General features: G+C 40.3%; 1 protein-coding gene across 1 annotated transcript in view; it reads right to left on the bottom strand.

Moving 5' to 3' along the window:
* The window catches only part of GALNT16 (polypeptide N-acetylgalactosaminyltransferase 16), a 122547-nt gene extending 103272 nt beyond the window's left edge, over positions 1-19275 (bottom strand). Inside the window, exon 1 of the mRNA XM_074236040.1 lies at positions 18972-19275. Coding sequence (XP_074092141.1) covers positions 18972-19169 — 198 coding nt within the window. The 5' untranslated portion in view covers positions 19170-19275. The remainder of the gene's footprint in view (positions 1-18971) is intronic.
* Between the last annotated feature and the right edge of the window lie 404 nt (positions 19276-19679).

A 19679-nucleotide genomic window follows, 5' to 3' on the forward strand; every position in this document is an offset into this window, starting at 1 on the left:
ATTTAAAAAAAAATTAAAAAGGAAGGGATGGGACTATTGACTTAGAGCTATAAGCCTGTGAAAAGAGAAAAACAGGGATGGTGTTTACTCACCAGTCATTGTCCTACAGTTCATGGCAGTCCTGCCAAAGAATGTTTGCCCCAACCATGAGAGACAGGGTATAGGGAGTTTGTGGTTGGAGAATAGAACAGGTAGGGAAATTTTACCTGTGCAACTGCTACAGATGTTGGAGTCACAATTACATGTGGTCCATCCATGGTGGAGCAGGGGATGGTTAGGAGTTTTCACCCCACTAGGAGGTCGGCTATGTAAGGGGCAAAGTAAGAAGTATTGTGGAAAATGGGAAAGGAATCAGAATTTGTTACTGTTATTCAGTCATTTCAACTGCATCCAACTTTTCATAACCACCTTTTGGGGTTTTCTTGGCAAAGATACTGGAGTGGTTTGCCATTTCCTGTTTATTTTAAATAAGAAAAATGAAGCATAGTGGGTTAAGTGACTTGCCCAGGGTCACAAAGCTAGTGTCTGAGACCAGATTTGAATTCAGGAAGATGAGTCTATCTACCACACTACTTAATTCCTCTGCCTGGTACATTGTAGGAAATTAAAATGAAAGGTACCATCTAGGGAGCAAAATAGGGCTTCACTAAATATAAGCCACAGTTTTTGGTCCAGTTTTAGTCCACACTGCATGAAATTTTGAGAGTCTCAGACCAATTAAATAAAACAACTTACCAGGCAATAATGATCTAGGAATTATGTAAGCTACAACAAAGCTAGAATTGAATCTGTGGGACAGAAGAAAAATTTGCTTGTTTGCTTTGCTCATGGATTACTTTATATTATTTGTTTTCCCAGGAAAGGTGATAATCCTCATACATCATTGACCCTATAGACTAGAAGTGCTATAAGAGTTCAAAAAATTTAAGTTGGGCTTTTCAAAAAATGAGACTAAGTTTAACTGGTAGAGACTTTCCAAGTTTTTAATCTTACATGGTTTGAAACCACTTCAAACTATGGGATACATTCAAATGTCCATCTGTATGAGCCTCCCCCCTCAGTAATATCCTAATTGTACTCAACCAAACTTAGCTCCCTCCAAAAGTTATTTAGGTCTCTGTCCTCAGTTTTAGAATCACAGGATTGAGCTGTCTTGTTACTCACTTCATAGGCAGTGATCTATTGATCACTGTAGTTGTCCATGACTACCATAGCAAGAGTAGGCATTCGGGGCACCCACTTGAAAAATGATATCCTGCAGCAAAACCACAACCAGTCAGCTTCTCTGTGATGAAGCAGTCTTATAGAACAAGCCCTGATCTCTCAGACAATCTAAATGCTCCCTACTCAGATCACAAGAAACTGAGCAGTGGATAAATTTATGGCCTAGAAATTATTTTCTATTCCTAGTTTTCTTTAATGTTAACTCCTCTCTGAGTTTCTCCAGACCTTAAAACCTTATAAGATATAATGTAGTGCTTGATTATATAAACTTTTTTTATTCTAATTGCCTTCCACTTAGAATCCCACTTCCAGTGTCCATTTGAATCCTACCTATCATTCACAGGAAGGTGGCTAGGAATAAAGCCTTCGGCCTGGAGTCAGGAAGAACTAGATTCAAATCCCAAATCTAGCCTCAGACATTTACTAACTGTGTGATCCAGGAAAAGTCATTTAACCCTGTTTATCTCAGGTCCTCATCTTTAAAATGAATTGGAAAAGGAAATGACAAATCACTCTTTGCCAAGAAATCCCAAAAAAGGAGACATAAAGAGTCAGACATGACTGAAAAACAACTAAGCAACATTATTCAAAGCTCAGCTTGTATCCTTCCTCCTCCAAGCTCACAGTGCTACTATTGCTATTTTAAAGGACAGAAGACATGACTTTAACCCAGCTAAACCTAGCCTCAGGTAGCTCGGTGGTACAGTAGATAGTGCTCCAGGCCTGGAGTCAAGAAGAACTAAATTCAAATACACCCTCAAACTCTCACTAGTTGTGTAATCCTGGACAAGTTACTTAACCCTGTTTGCCTCAGTTTCTCATCTTTAAACTGAGTTGGAGAAGGAAAAGGCAAATCACTTAAATATATTTACCAAGACACCTACTCCCCCCCAAAAGGGGTCACAACGATTCAGACTTGACTAAAAAAACAACTAAACAACAAACAGCTTCATTTTTTCAAAAGCCCATATCTAGCAATATGTTAATATTAACAATATGTGAATAATAGTATGCACATATGTGTAACCAGAATATATAAGGTATTAATACACAGTAGTTTTGGGAAGCAGCTAAGGGAGCTGGAAAATTTTATGTAGAAGGTGGTTCCTTAAGTTGTGTTTTTAAAGAAACCAGGTAGAGGTAGAGGAAAGAGAAGTAGGAGTAACAGCAAGTAGACCAACAGGCCTGGAAGTTGGGGATGCTTTGGTAACAGTAAAGAACTAGGAAGGAGCAAGACTGTGAAAAGTTTTAAATGCTCAACAGAAGAATAAGAGTTGTTCCTTGAGAGTACAGAGAAAGGTCCAATTGTTAGGAAGTCTGTCTTAACATCAAGCCTAAGGCTCTTTGTCTCTTTTTCCTGTTCTCTTCTACTTGGTCCTTCTGTCCAAGGCCAAGTCAAACAAATGCCTGGAGATGCTTCTTGGCTATTCTGTGAAGTCAACAAGATTAAGCACAAGGTTTAGACCTCCACCAAATCCACTCCAAGTATCAAAGCTTTCAAAGGGGATTTAGGATCTTTCCTCCTAGACTGAAGCCCATTTCCACATAGCCACTGTCAGAAATTCCTAACTATCTTTAAATAGACCAGATTTCTCAGATGAAGATGATCAAACACAAAAAAAGAACTGATTAAATGAGACAAAGCCCATATAAAAGTAAGAGACAAGACTAAGTCATTTGGTCAGGAGCGTATCTATCCTTTCCTTGCTGCACCTTCTCCCAGTTACAATGAAAACTCAGAAGTGATTTTGAAAAGAGAAAATGATGCAAGGACCTTGACTTTAAGCAGAGTGTGGTAATGAGGTTTCACACCTGGAAATCTATTCAGTTATAACAGTTATAGTTAATAACAAATAACAAATGAGCCAACAAATACTACACTGAAAAATAATTCATCCTTTAATGAGTGGTAAACTGGAATTATTGATCTTAATTCTTTGCTTCATAGCAGAACCTTCTAGATAATAACTTCAAATCACTTTAGTCATTCATTTATTAAATATTTATTGAGCCCATGCTTTACACAGGGTATTGTGGGGACTATTTTTTTTTTAGCCCTGACCTATGATTTCATCAATGTGGGAATTTCCCAGTATAGAAACATCCTACATTGATTGTAGGTGGGCAACTTGTCTATAATTCACAGTATTAAAGAAATGCCTGAAACAATTGTGGGCTATGATAAAATGATTAAGATATAGATCATGCCTTCATGCAGCATATAGTCTATTACAGAGAAAAGACATGATCAGATGGGATAATAATTAGGCTTCTAACAGCCTTTTAAAGAAATGACATATTAGGATGCAAACACCTTTCCTTTCCAAACACTTGAAGATGATAGTAAATAGTAGGTCAATAAGCATTTATTAAGTGTTACTATAGGCTGTTCCAAAGCACTGAACATACAAAAGTGGCAAAAACTAACCCTTACCCTCAAAGAACTTACAATCTTATAAGGGAGACTTCATGCAAACAGCTATGTACATATAACTTATATAGGTTAAACAGGAAAAACTCAACAGAGGGAAAGAATGAGGGTTAGGAAAAGTTTCCTACATTAGGTGATATTTTAACTAAGGCTTAAAGGAAGCAAGGGAAGCCATGGGGCAGAAAGGAAGAAGGAGAGCATAGGGAATAGCCAAAGAAAAGGCCCAAAGGTAAGAGTTGAAGAACAGCAAAGAGACCAGTATCACTAAATCTAAAGATATGTGTAGGCTGTAAAGTTTTTAAAAACTGGAAAAGTGTGGAGGAGCTTTGTTATAACGAGCTTCGAATGTTAAACAAGTTTTCTCTTTAATCCTGAAGATGACAAGGAGCCTCTGGAGAGGAGGGGGAGAGAGAGAGAAGAAGAGAGAGGGGAAGAGAGAGAGAGAGAGAGACAGAGAGAGAGAGAGAGAGACAGAGACAGAGACAGAGAGACAGAGAGAGACAGACAGACAGACAGACAGAGACAAAGAGACAGAATGAGAGTGTGTGTGTGTGTGTGTGTGTGTGTGTGTGTGTGTGTGTGTGTGTGTGTTTTGGTGCTTTCTTGCCAGAAGTCTTAGCATAGTTGGACCTTAACTTTAGGGAGACTTTGAGATTACTAAAGCCACTGGAAGGTTTCAGAGATTGGGGAAGATTAATTATCCATTTACTGACTGTTGACTTCTTCAAGTCTAAAGGTCACCATGGCCTCAAGTCCATACACTAGATCCAATTCAATTGAATTGAAATGAAATAAAGTGCACTACATGCAAAGCAATGAATGAAGTGATAGGAATACGAAGTTGAAAAACCAACATTGTCCTTACCATCAAGGAGTTTGAAGTTTACCAGTTGGAGATATATGTACAAAAAAGAATTATCATATAAGGTAGAATGTCATTCAAGCAAAAGAATACAAAGTAGTCATGGAAAAATTTGAGGAGAGATAAAATACCTTTAGTTGTTGGGGATGCCAAGAAAAAAAAAAGCAGGTAAGTCTTAATGGGCCTGGCATTGCTCTTTTATAGATGAGAACCTGAGGCAAAAGACAGAAATAGGCATTGCCTAAGGGACTAGAGCTCTGAGCTCTTCTTAGTATTAGAGCACTTTTAATCTCCAAAGTCCTGATTGTAGTTAAATGGAACAGAAAAATTGCAAGAAAAAATAAAGAGCTTGCCAGGTACTATGTAGTTCATTCAGATAAATGCTCTAATTTCAATACACATACACAACACACATCACTCTAATTAAGGAAATTAATGTCTTGTGTGCCCCAATCCCTGCAAAACAATTTTTAGAAAATAATACAAGGCAACATTATATTTTGTCTTAAATTTCTTCACCAAACAATATTCTATTGCATTGCCTCTAACCCTGCCTCCACCATCTATGAAAACCAGAAGGCAAAGGGAAAAGAAAAAAAATCCACCAGTCATCTGAAACAGACTCCAAAACGAAAACTTCCAGAAATACCATAACCCCCATTCCAGAGCCTCCAAGTCAAAGAAAAATTAGTTCAAGACAAGAGAGACACATTTAGGATCACACAAAACTTGACAACTACCACTAAAAGTAAAAGGAAAGATTGGAATATGATCTTGCAAAAGGCAAAAACATAAAGGTTTACAAACAAGAATAGTTAGCCTGCAAAATGGAGTATAATCCTATGGAAGGGGGAAATTGATTCAGTAACTAAAATTGAGGCTTTTGAAGCATTTCTGATGAAAAGGCCAGAAGACAGTAGAAACTTTGAAATGCAAATAAGGAAGCATGCAGAACATAGAAAGATGATGATATGTTTACATTCTAATAGGGGAAGAAGAAGAAAGAAGTGTCCCCTCAGAACCTTATAACTTCAAGGGTTATAGAGGGAGTTAAATGATAGTTGAAGCAATAGTTTGTTATGTTGTGATGCTCTTAAGAGAAGAAAAGGGAGAGGGAAAGAAATATGCTAGGAAACAAGGGGGAGGAAGGAAATGAAACCAGGTATCTGATACAAGCAGGATACGTGACAAGAAGATTATACAAACATGGAGAAAGAAGAAATAGTATAACATGAACATGAAATTCGTCACAACCTGTCAAAAGAGGGTTGGACAAAATCCTTACAAACAGAAAATTCAACAAAGGGAAAGGTACAGAGGAATAAGAAATTAAGAGGAAGGATAGATTCAGGGAGATAAAAGAATTAAGAGAAAAAATAAAGGAAATTACCAAAGCCTATTTTGCCCAATGATATGCTAACAATTTAAATGAAATACATGAAAATTTACAAATATATAAAATACTAAGATTAACAGAAAAAGAAACAGAAGGTTTAAATAGCCCAACCATGGGGGGGGGGGGGCGGAGCCATAAGGAAATTCCCAAAGGAAATAAAAATTCCAGAACCAAAGGTATTTACAAATGAATTAGAGCAAACACTCAAAGAATAATTAGTTTTATTATTATACCAATTGATTTCCTAGTAGAAAAAAGATGGAATCTTACTAGATTTATTTTATGATAGAAATATGGCCCAATACCTAAACTAAGAAGCAATAAAACAGAGAGGGGGGGAATATTATAAATCAATATCCCTAATAAATGCCAAAGCAAAATTTTTAAATAAAATACTGGCAAAGAGCCACAGCAACATATCAAGATTATACAAAACGACCCAGCTTAACAATTTAGGAAGGCAAGGTAAGTTCAATATTAGGAATATTGTGAACATAATGAAGTTAATAACAAAAATAATTAAAACCACAAAAACATACCACATTTTTCTATTTTTAAAAAATTTAGGCATAGAAATAAATCTTTAATATGGTAAACAGTATCTGTTTGAGCCAAGAACCAACATTATATGTAATGAAATTATGACAGAGGTCTTTCCAATTCGATAAGAAAAATAGCAAGGATTTCCATTATCATAACCATTACTTGATAATGCTGATAAAGGCATTAAGATAGGAAATAGAAATTAATGGGACACACAGAAAAAGAGAAAGCAAAACATTGTATATATGATTTGGCATTCTATTTAGATTCAGCTAAAAAAGTAATTGAAACATTAACTTCAACAAAGTAGCAGGATATAAAATAAGCAAAGATAAATAATCAGCTTTTCTAAACACTACCAAAAAAAGATAGAGGAATTCCATTCAAAATAATTACAGAATGTACTAAAATACTTGGAAATCTATCTAGCAAGACACCTGAATTTAGCTACAAGATGCTTTAAAAAAAGAATAACTTAAATATTAGAATAAATATTAATTGTTTATAGCTACGATATGCTAAAATACCTGAATTAATTCACTTATTTTTAAATGTTTAACTCCTACCAATAAAATTGCCGATTTTCCATACCAATTAAGTTACCTAAAAAGATTACTTTACATGGCTAGCAAAACATAGTAACAAAATTCATGTGGAGTAACAAAAGATCAAGAAACTCAAGAGAAGTGATGAAAAAAAAGTAATGCTCTGGCATACAATCAAAAATACATATAGGACCATCTGCTTGGGTTTTTTTGTTCAGATCTGTAATTTCACTAGTATAAGTTACTGTGGAAGCTCCATATACCAATGCAGACCATGTGTATTTTTACCTGTAAAATTACCTTGTGTTATTTTCCATCTTAGAGAATTGTCCATAGTGTACTGGCCCTGAAGTCTGGAGGACCTGAGTTCAAATCCATCTCAGATACTTAATAATTACCTAGCTGTGTGATCTTGGGTAAGTCACTTAACCCCATTGCCTTGCAAAAAAAAAATATTAAAAAAAAAGAAAGAAGAAAAAAAAAAGAGAGTTGTCCATGGCACTGATAGGTCAATTAACTGGCCCATGGTCACATAAGTAATATTTGGCAGTTGTTGTCATCCACTCATTTCAGTCATGTCTGATTCTTTGTAACCCAATTTGGGGTTTTCTTTGCAAAAATACTGGAGTGGTTTGCCATTTCCTACTCCAGCTCATTTTACAGATGAGAAACTAAAGCAGAGTTAAGTGACTTGCCCAAGGTGAATTGGAACTCAGGCCCTCCTTATTCTAGGCCCAGCACTCCTAGCTGCACTAGTATGTGGAAGAGGTAAATTTACAATCAAGGTTTTCTTGACTCCAAGCCATTCCAGTGTTCTTTGATGCCTCCTGTCATTTGTTTGTGTGTATATGTACCTGGGAAGCAGCATAATACCTAATACAACTGTAAATTCTACTTTTATCACTTGTAGCACCCTCAGCATACTGTTTCACACATGGTAGATATGCCATGTGTTTTAAAATTATTAATTTTTAGGGGCAGCTAGGTGGCACAGGGGATAGAGCACCGGCCTTGGAGTCAGGAGTACCTGAGTTCAAATCCGGCCTCAGACACTTAATAATTACCTAGCCGTGTGGCCTTGGGCAAGCCACTTAACCCCTTTATCTTGCAAAAACTAAAAAAAATTATTAATTTTTCATGTCCATGGTATAGTGGATATATACCAGCAATATGACATCTATTGCACAATGTAGCCCCCCAGAGAGCATTTCAATCATTTAACTTTTGACTCATCTCACAATCTTTCAGTCTATTTTTCCATGTACAGTCATAGAATTTCTTCCATACTAGGGATGGTATTCCCAACCTCACACTTGTTGCTCCCAAAGCTTTGCACTTCTTTAGTCTGCATATTTATGATAACTTGGAGAACAAGGATGCCTTATCACATTTAGTCAATAGCTGTCACCAGCTAACACTATATATATATTCCATTTGGGAAATTTCTAAACTTCAATATATCGAATAACATAAAAATAGTATCCTAATTTATCAATTCTGTATTCATTTTTTCATATCATTTCATATCAAGGTTTAGTAAAATGCAGTTGAAATCTGCCTGGATAAGGAGTCAAAAAATCTGGCATCTTTACTCTGCTGTCTCATTAGACAGATAACCATGGACAAATGACAATTCATCAGATCTTCAGTTTCTTCATCCATAAAAGGGGAATACAAACACTTGATCTGTCTACTTTATAGGATACTTGTAAACATCACATAAGATAATATGGATGAATATATTTGGAAAACCATCAAATATTTTAAGGAGTTTAAGTTTAATAATAATAATAATAGCATTATTATTACCACAAATAAAGATTACATAAAATAAATTAAATTGCATAAAGAACTTTTAGTGATTCCTTAAGTGTGAACATAAACTTCAAACTGAATTCACCAGGAAAGCTTTTGACTATTCTTTTTTAATGATTAAAATTATTTAAAACTTTGGATTAGATAGAATATGGACATTTTTTTCTCTGTATAAAAAGGAATATTTTCTATGGGGTTCCAAGCCTATTCTTATCTATTAAATAGACAAATGCTATGAGACTATATTAAGAATGTGTCATAAGTTAAAAAGAGAGAACCTCTTTGAAATTAATTTGGCTGTTGTAAAATTTTAATAATTTAAATAATCAGCCAAAGAGCCCACATAGATTGTAATGTTTTTAAGTTATTTGTACAGGTTATTCAAAGAATCTTTTTGATCTGGAATTTTGTAAACCTTTTATTGATGCCTTTTTTTCTTTTTATATCACCCTTCCTTACTTTTTTTTTTTTTTAGGTTTTTGCAAGGCAAATGGGGTTAAGTGGCTTGCCCAAGGCCACACGGCTAGGTAATTATTAAGTGTCTGAGACCGGATTTGAACCCAGGTACTCCTGACTCCAGGGCCGGTGCTTTATCCACTGCACCACCTAGCCACCCCCCCTCCTTACTTTTTACTCTCCACCCTACTCTTGCCACTTTATACCCACATGAATTTTCTCTTGTGACAAGGCAAAACAGTTAAACAAAACAAACTTAATAGAAAACTATAGCCCACATTTGCAACAATCTACATCCATAGTCTACCAGTTCTCTTCCAAGAAGAGGAAAATATGTTTCATCATCATTTTTCTGGAACTAAGAATGGTCATTGCATTTAATCAGAATTGTAATATCTTCTAATATTGTTTTCCTTTTTATTATGGTGGTCCCTTGGTTCTGCTTTCTTAATTCTGCATAAGTTCAAATAAATCTTTCAATGTTTCTCTATATTCCTTCTGAGATTCTTTAGGACATACATATTCCTCCCTTTATTGCCTTTATATGTAATATTTACATATTCTTTTATCCTAAAAGTCTAGTTCTAAGAATAAAGGGAAGTTTGCTATTCTTTTTTTAAAATCTTGACAAGAATAAAAGAAAGAACAGGATCCTGTGGGAGATTTAGGTAAGCAATGGCTCAGAAACAAATTTCATCCATTGATAAAATACAAAAGAAAACTATGTAAATAATAATACTTCCAGTTTTCTGTAATTACAAATAAATGGGGCAAAGCAGAACTAGAAGAACAAAGTATATACTAATAATGCCCATATTGGGGGGGAGGCAACTAGGTGGAGCAGTGGACACAGCATTGGCCCTGGAGTCAGGAGTACCTGAGTTCAAATCTGACCTCAGACACTTAATAATTACCTAGCTGTGTGGTCTTGGGCAAGCCATTTAACCCCATTTGCCTCCAAAAAAACCTAAAAAAAATAATGCCCATATGAAGTAAAAAGGAGGGAACAATGAATAGAAAATTAATCTTGGTGGAAAACTTTGAGGGAATGATTGAAAATTTATAACATTAATGCACTGTGAATTATTACAAAGTGTGTTAATTTAGCTTTGCTGATGTTTAATAAGTTTTGTAATTAATCCCAAAAGATAAAAAAGTTATAGTTGTGCTGTTACTAATCAATAGATTGTATATTATATAATCAAAAGAAAGAACCTGACAGCTTAAACACACTGTCTAATCTCACAGGGGGAAAAGCAACATAACCAGGATCCCAGAAATGTCAGAATCTTTTCAGTAGCTCTATAAGAGACTAAAACTCTCTGTCCATCATGAGAATATCAGAGAACTGAGAATGTAAAAGAAGTGAGTTCTTCCTTCCTGCAATAACAGAATTATCCTTAAGAAAAGTACCTAAGGAAAAAAAAAAAGTACAAGCAGTTGTAATGTATTTAAGCGAACTACTAAAAATAGGATCATAGACTTAGAATTGCAATTGAAATTCAGAGGCCTTTAAGTCAAAATTCTTCATTTTGACAGATGAAGAAACTAAGACCAAGGGAGTTGAAATGACTTGTGCAGATAGTACATGAAGGTGGCAGCATTTGAACCCAGATCCTTGGATTCTGGAGCAAGTACTCTTTTTATTGTAACACACTATCCCTCAATGTGAATGTATCTACATCTATCAATACTTACTGAAAATTAGCTTATCAGAGAAATTTTGGTTCAAAAGTCAACCAAAAAGGCAGCTAGGTGATGCAGTGAATAGAGAACCAGTCCTGGAGTCAGGAAAACCTGAGTTCAAATTTGACCTCAGACACTTAATAATTACTTAGCTGTGTGATCTTGGACAAGTCACTTAACCCCAATGCCTTGCAAAAAACACAAAAATTAAAATTAAAGTCAACCAAAAAGGCATTGTTTGCACACCCTAGAATCCCTCAACCGTGTGATAATTGAGTTGTTCTCAATACTACTGTAATACCCTCCTTCTCTAAACCTTCTTGGGAGAAACATAGACCTTATTGGGAAAAGTCTCTAAGTCCTAACAATTAATTCTGCTATATATTCATGTCATTCAGGCAGGTGGAGGGAAAGCATCTCACTGTTGCAGGGTAATTCTTTTAATTTTTTTGAAACTGCAAATCCTATTCCCCTTAAGCCCATCCACAATATTTTCACTTTTTTCACTTTTCTCATTTGTCTATCCCCCCCCCCATTATTGTTGGGTCATTTCAGTCATATCTGCCTCTTTGTGACCCCAAAAGATACTGGAATGGTTTGCCAGTTCATTTTATAGATGAGGAAATTGAGCTAAACAGAGTTAAGTGACTTGCCCCCCCAGGGTCATACAGCTAGTTAGTGTCTGAGGCCAGATTTGAACTCGATGATTAATCTTCCTGACTCCAGGCTCTGACTCTATCTATGGTGCCTCCTAGCTTCTCCACCCCTAATCCTCACTTTGAGCAGATGGCCTACTTCACTCAAAGTTCTTTCATTTCCTCCTCTTTATATACAACACTTCTCTGTCTTTGCCCATCTTCTCTTCTCCACCTTCCTTAGAAGTGATAAGGACCTTTTCACTAAGGCTTCCCATATTGCTCTTGATCCTATCCCTGTCTGCCTTCTCTGAAACTTTGATACCACTATACTGATGATGATTTCACTTGTGTCCTTTATCCCTTCTTTTACTGCCTCTTCTTCATTTTTGCTTTTATTGTTATTAATATTAGTGAGACATTATTATGTGCCTAGAAATACTATTAAGAGATATGAAATATGATATTATATGATATGATATAATGTGGTATGATGTGATATGATATGATATATGATATGATATGATATGATATGATATGATATGATATGATAAAAGCTTATAAAATGTGGTCCTTGCCTTTAAGGCAAGGGATGTAACTAGGGATGTAAGACTTATATACACACACACACAGACACACACACACACACACAAACTTACAAACACAAAATGACAGCAAGTAAAGACAGCATATAATTGTCAAATAATTGTATAGTAAAGATGACAAACTTTATACATATTCACAGAAGAAATCAATCATGGGGTGGATTATGTAAAGACCATTGAAAATGATAGAAATTCATTTATAGATAGCTAACAAATACTCTGGTACCTTCAAATAACCAGTGAATGAATAACTTCAGATTTTCTAAAGAATGGGGAGAATTCAAGTCTCTAAAGAAAAAAATATATATTCTATAAAACCTCATATTTCTAAAAGAATTTAATTTGACTTATGGTTTTGGGAGTGGGTATGGGGGAAGGAAATCCAAACAGTTTTGATTTTTGATCTAAAGTAATCTTTAATCTTTAAAAATTACATAATGCTTCTTATTATACATAGAGCTTTATTTTTTCTCCCAGGATTGCATGCTCTGAATATATAATCCCAGAATGGATAAGCAGAATACATTTTGAAGAAATGATAGTCTAAGAAACATTGGTCTAGTAAACACTGAACCTTCAAAAATCAAGGTAAATTCCAGAGCATACAGTATTCCAAAATGCTCCATATTCTATAAAGATTCAATTCTATATGCCTAAAGGATTTCTTCTTTGAAAACTTAGAAACTTACAATTCTGAAATTCTAAAGGTACATTTCTATAGAGCACAGGTCTTTCCAAAGTTGCTAGGTTCAAAAACAAATCTTGAAGAAAGCAGGGATAGGGTGGAAAGGGTTGCTGAAATTTCCCTTCCATTTAATGAGAAGGAAAGCAGTACAGTCTTAAAAATTACTAATAGCATGGCACTTTGAAGTTACTATTCCCAAAGAAGATGAATGTCCTCCAAATTCCTTCCTTAACTCAACTCTACAACTTATTATTTTTTCTGAATGTCCATGTGGTGTGGTGAAAGATTACTGAACTTTGAATGAAAAGCCAAGTTCAAATCCTGGTTCTTCTTCTTAATAAGGAAGCCTATATCTTATAAAATGGAGAACACAAAAACTTGTACATTATAGAGTTGTTGCAAGGATCAGATAAGATAATGAAACCAGATTACAGCAAACTTTTGTTATTATTGCTTGATTCCCAAATGCAGATACTTTGTTTAGTGAATGAAGTTGGCATCAAAAGGCAGACTTGTCAAAATCTTATTTCTATATGTATAGATCAGCATAAAACTGATCATGTCCTTTCTCTATTCAATGTCTTTCTATTGCTTCCACAATCCACCTCCAATCAATCTTCCCTGTCTTATTTCACAATCTACATAACGCTTGGTGTTTACAAAGGACAAGACCTGGGTCTGTATTTAATGTTTTATTAGTTTGAGTACTTGCATGAGAACTAAAGGCCCTTTTACCATTTTTGAGAGATCTAAATATGAGCTATGGTCTGTATTCCCATGGAAGATTATGGATGGGAACAAAACAATTCAAGTTACGATACTCTCAGAGGAAATCATAGTAGAGAGAGAGTACAAATCAAAAAGATGTTTGGAGGAACACCTAACACTGAATCCAGTTCATAAAAAGTCAGAAACTGAGTTCTGATTTATGAATTCCACATCAGGTTCAGTGGGCTGACTATAAGCTTACTATAAATGTCAATAAAATGACTTGATTATTAGTAAAACTAATGTAACATTGAACTGCATTAATACAAGTATAGGTTTCAAAACAAGAGAAGTACTCATGGGGACTCTACCCTAGTCAGACTATGATAGTTATTACATTCAGGCCTAGGGGTCAATCCTGAGGAGAGGAAGTCAGAATGGGGAAGGGGCTATAAATCATAACCTATTGAGGATTGGTTGAAGGAATGGAGACATTTAGTCCAGAGAAGAAAAGACTTAGGGTAAAAGTGATAGCTTTTTCTAAGAACTATAATGTGTGAAAGCATTTTATGTGACCCCACAAACTAGGAGTTATGAATCATGATTAGAAGTTGTAGAAGATTTCATCAGGAAAAAAGCAATTAACAGTCATACAGAAGTAGAATGATTTCAACTGGTAGCAAATTCCCCAACATCACTAGAGGTTTTTTTCAAGCAGAAGCTAGATTACTTCACAGAAATTATAGAAAGAGTTCCTGCTCTGATATGAATAGGACTACATGACATTAGGGTTCCTTCCAACATAGAGATGCTATAATTTAATAATAATAATAATAATAATAATAATAAACTAGTTTTATATAGCATGTCAAAGTTTCTAAAGCACCAAACACACATCAAATCATTTTGTGCTTAACAACTGCACTGTAGGGCTGGTATAGTATTATTTTATTCATTTTACAGATTAGAAAAAAAAACTGAGACATAGAGATTATGTGACTTGCCCAGGCTACACAATCAGGAAGTGTCTGAGACAGCATTTAGGTCTTTCTGATTCTAGAAGTCTCTTATTTCATCTACTCTACTACCTAGCTATCTAATTAATTTGTGAATTATGCTACATCAAAATCCCAAATATTATAACATTCTGAGTTGCCCTCAAAGAAACAATGCCTGTATTTCCCTTAGGCTCTCCTACAGACACCAAAGTCAGAACTTATCTTTTGGAAAGACAAACTTTAAGTAGTAATTTCATATGGTGCTGGGGTAGGGATCAGAGGGAGAAACTAAACATTAAGCCAGGTTCTTTGCTAGGCACCTTACAAATATCATCTCATTAAATCCTCACAACAACCCTATGAGTTAAGTCCTATTACTATTCCATTTTACATCTGAGGAAACTAAGGCACACGAGGTCCGTGTAGCCTAGTTATAATGAAGGAGTTATATCAGGAAACTGGGAACCCAGATTCCTGGAACATGCTATTAGATTTAAAAAAACAAGACTGCACATCCAGGTTACTTATTCATTCTTCATTTATTATTTAAGTTTTATTAAATACTTATTTAGTATGATGCACCTTGGATGCTAAAAGAGTTACAAGGATAAACTCCATCTCTTCCTAGGTATTTGGCACATTTTAGTCCTTCTTCCTGGAAGGCTATGATGACTCTGCTATATTTTCTCTGCCTCTCACCATTAGCTGGCAGTAAATTGGTCTGAAACATCCTCATCAAGTATTTCAACTTAACTAGCCAGGGAAATAACTTGGAAACAGAGAGAATGAAATCAAGTAGTTTCCAAACTTCAGGGAGGGAAGAAAATCTCTCCTGCATTTGCAACTTTTGTAAAAGAGCTTGTTAATACCTAGAGAGAGTGGTGGTGTTATTTATCTAATTAACTCCAAACATCCCAGCTCTAGGAAAAGCAGAGAAAAGTGTTTGATAAAATCAGTTCAAGTCAGGGATGTTAAGAAATAGAAAACAAAAGAAATATGGTCCATGGATTTAAGGGGCAGAGAGGCAGGGATGTGAAGCTTCAAAGTAATATAGAAGGTGTGCTTGCTGCCTCTCTCCCCCCCCCCCTCTAAACACCTCACCTTTGCCTGTTATTTTCCTGCATCTCTAACTTCCAACTTTCATTCACACTTTCACAAAGAAGGTGAAGCCTCTTGGGACTTTATTATCCCATTAATCTAACAAATGCTGGGCAGCTTAATGTGCATAGAGAACACAGAGCTGGTGAGATAAATAGAACATATGGTCCCTATCCACAGAAACCGAACAGCAAAACAAGACAATCAAGGGATGAGAAGAGGATGATAACTTGTGGCAAAGGAGTGATACAGACAATTAGTACTATATATTTATATTTACTGTCTATATGAATGAATGAATTCAGAGGACATTAGAGATCACTACTTGGAGAAGGTTCTTCAAACTCATCTAAATTCAGCCTGCCTTTGATTCTTATCTCTAATCATCTTTCCAGTGTCTCAATTTTAAAAACCCACTCACTTTCCAAATCATCCCTCTATATGTATCTATCAATCTATCTTGTAACAATACATTTAAGACTTTCTCCAATCTGGCCCTAAATTATAGAGATTAGAGAAAATCCCTCCCTAAAAAAAGAATCTGGCCAATCAAAAATCCAACACGCATCTCTAGGGACTTGGGCAAGTTGCCAGGCTGACCTGAGAGAGGAAATTCAAGGAAGCAATGGGTAGAGCTAGGGGTGAGGACAAGAGGGAAGAATTTGAGACCAAATCTTTCAAGATGCAGGAAATATAAAAGATAAGAATTCTATCAAGATCCAGACGCAGGACCCTAAGTAGTACGGCTGAAACATTTCTCTTTCCTCTATTAGCCCATTTCCTGCTATCCTATGGAAATTGAATGCCGAGAGAACTAGACATCACAAATCATGTTTCTTTTCTCTCCTTCCCATCTCCCCCCGAGTTAACCCCCCTCCCCCAGGGCTTAGAAGCAGACTCAAATGCTGTCCAAGAAAATTAGAGAAGATAGATGATACTAATGGATTGGGGGGGGGGGTGCTATTTTGGTTCATTCTGTTGCTTCCTTGATCCCAAACACTGAAGCATTTTTCCTTTAGCAACTTTTTTTTTTACAAGGACCAACATTAGAATGGGATTACTGGAAAACTGTAATACAGAGGGAGAATCGCGTTCTGAGTACTTGTCCACCATGCCTCCTGGGTCAAAATCTAGTTGATTCAATGGAAAAACACCTACAGCAGCTGTAGAGAGGCCAAGACTCTGCAAGCGCTGGGCTGCCTCCCCGGTTCGCTCCTTCAGGTGAGCCGCACCTGAGCCTCGGGCTCTGCGGACCTCTCTCGAACCCTCCTTCCAGTTGTCTGCATTCCTTCCAGGGCGCAGGCTCCTCCCAATGCCCCACGGGCCCGCTTCTCCCTCTGCCACCGCCCCCCGCTCCTTTCCTTCGGCACCCCCGCCCCCGGTCCCAGCCTGCGCTCCCATCCCGGCCGCCCGTTTCTTCCATTTCTCCGGCCGAAAGCTCTGCGGGACTGGAAGCGCCCCGGGGAGCCACAACTTCAGAAGCGGGGCCCGGGCGGCCCGAGCCGGCCTCTCCCACGCGTGCGCTCGGCCTTCCAGCTCGCCTCCGGGCGCGGAGTCCGGGGGTCGGGGGCGTCAACCAGGGGCTTTGGACCAAGCGAGGGCTTCGGGCGGGGGAGGAGGCAGCCAGGCAGCGGCCCACCGGGCCGGACGCCCGACGCCCCATTTCCGCGGCCCGGCCCACACTGCCTTGGTCTCCCAAGTTTCCTTTGACGTGTTCATATCCGACCTTCGTGGAGAGGATCCTGCGGAGAGGCCCCATGCACACGCACACGCACACACACACTCACACACGCACACCCACAGGCACACAAACACGCACACCACACACACGCACACATGCACACAGACACACAAACACGCACACGCACAGACACGCAAACACGGACACCACACACAGACACACATGCACACTCACGCATGTCCACGCACACACGCGCCCATGGCACGCACACTCACACATGTACACGCACACACGCGCACATGCACACACATGCACACGCACGCACGCACACCCCTCGCACTACTGCAACCCGTGGGCGCCCCTGGAGGCTTCGCAGGGGAGGAAGAGGGAGGGTGGAAAATCTCGTCCATACTGCTCCACCTAACTGGGAGACTGGAGGAAATGAGAATGAGCCCGAGAGACCCCCGCTCTCCCCAGCTGCTCCTTCATCTCGTCACACACCCGCGCGCACGAGCGCACACACACACACTCACACTCACACTCACACACACACTCACACTCACATACACACTCACACTCACACACACATACTCACACGCACACTCACACAATCACACTCACACACACATACTCACACTCACACACACTCACAACATACTCACACGCACACTCACACACAATCACACACTCACACACAATCACACACTCACACTCACACACATACTCACACGCACACTCACACACAATCACACCCTCACACACAATCACATACTCACACACACACACTCACACACAATCGCACACACGGACACACGCGCGGCAGTGGGGGCAGGGACATCGAGGACCGAGTCTCTGCAGAAACAGGTTAAAGTCGGGACTGGATGGAGGGCGCGGGCCGGGAGGAGGACGCCCGAGTCCGCGGGGCTCGTCCCGCCCCGAGCCGCCGGGCTGCCCAGGCCGTCCGGCCGCAACTCCGCGCGGAGGACACCCGCCTGTGCCCACGCGCTCTCGGGCGGATCTCGGCCGCGGCCCGCGGCGCCGGGGGAGCGGGCCGGGCCGGGCCGGAGTCCGGCGGGCGGCCCGGGGGGGCGCGCGGCGCTGCCCCCGCCCCCGCCCCCGCCCCCTCCGCGCCCGGCAGCGCCGCCGCCTCCCCGGGCCGGCCAGCGCCCCGCGCGAGCCGGGCCCGCCAAACTCGCCAGACACTTTCCCTCCCGCCCGTCGGCGCCCCTCCTCCCCTCCCCCACCGCCTGTCACTTTTCCCTTCGGAGCCGGGGGCGCTCTGTCCTTCCTTTACGCTTCCCTCGCCCCCCGCCCCCAACACACACAGACACACACAGGCACACACGCACACACGCTCACAATCCTCTTCCTCCTCGTCCCCAGGCCCGGCCCCTTTCCATCATTGTAAATGTTGCCATAACAACGGGCAGGAATTCTCCAACATATACAAAGATGTCCGGGCCGGGCTCGCAGCTGCCCCCGCCCACGCCGGCTCTCTTGTCAAACGGGGCCCCGCGGTCCCCCGGGACAGCGCCTGCAGCCGGCGAGGCTGGGGGAGGGCGGAGCGCAGGGGGCGGGGGCCGAGCCCCGGGGGTCTACTCACCATGGGGGGGGCCGTGCGGTCTTCTCGGCGGAGCTCCAGCCTGGCGGCCGCTCTGGGGCCGCTGCGGCCGCCGCCGCTGCCCGGGGACCGGCCGGGGGAGGCCGGGTGGGATCGGCTGTCCTGCCACAAGTAATAGAAAGTGCCCAAGATCCAAGCCACCGTCAGGATGGCGATGGCATTAGCGCGGATCCTCCTCATGCTGAGCGCCCCGGGGCTGCCTGGGAGCCCGAGCCCGAGTCAACCCGGGAGGCGGCGGGGGGGACCGGGGGGCAGTCCGGGGCGGGGGGCGGTCCGGGGGGCTCGGGGGCAGCAGTTCGGGGGGCGCTTCTGGCGGCTCCCCCGGCCGCGGCCGGTCCTTTCAGCTCCCGTCTCACCGCTCAGTCCCGCAGAGCAGAACAAGGAGCGAGGTGGAGGGGGTGGGGGGAAGAGATAGAAGGAGAGGGGAAGAGATCCTCACGGTCCTAATGCCCTTCAGCCCGCCAGCCTGGCCCGGCCGAGGAGCCCCCCGGGGGCCTGGGGCCCGGGGCCCGGCCCGGGGACGCAGGGCAGGCGGCCCGCGGAGCCGCCTTCCGGAGACCGCTTTGGGGCACTGTGCGAACCGCAGGCTCTCCCAGCCCCCTCACTTCACCGAGGCACGTCCCAGGGTCTCTCCTCGCCCCCTTCTACCTGACTGACACCTATTCTTGGGGAAAGGGGCATAGCACCCGC

The sequence above is a fragment of the Macrotis lagotis genome, chromosome 4, assembly GCF_037893015.1.
Source record: "Macrotis lagotis isolate mMagLag1 chromosome 4, bilby.v1.9.chrom.fasta, whole genome shotgun sequence".
Taxonomy (NCBI): Eukaryota; Metazoa; Chordata; class Mammalia; order Peramelemorphia; family Peramelidae; genus Macrotis; species Macrotis lagotis.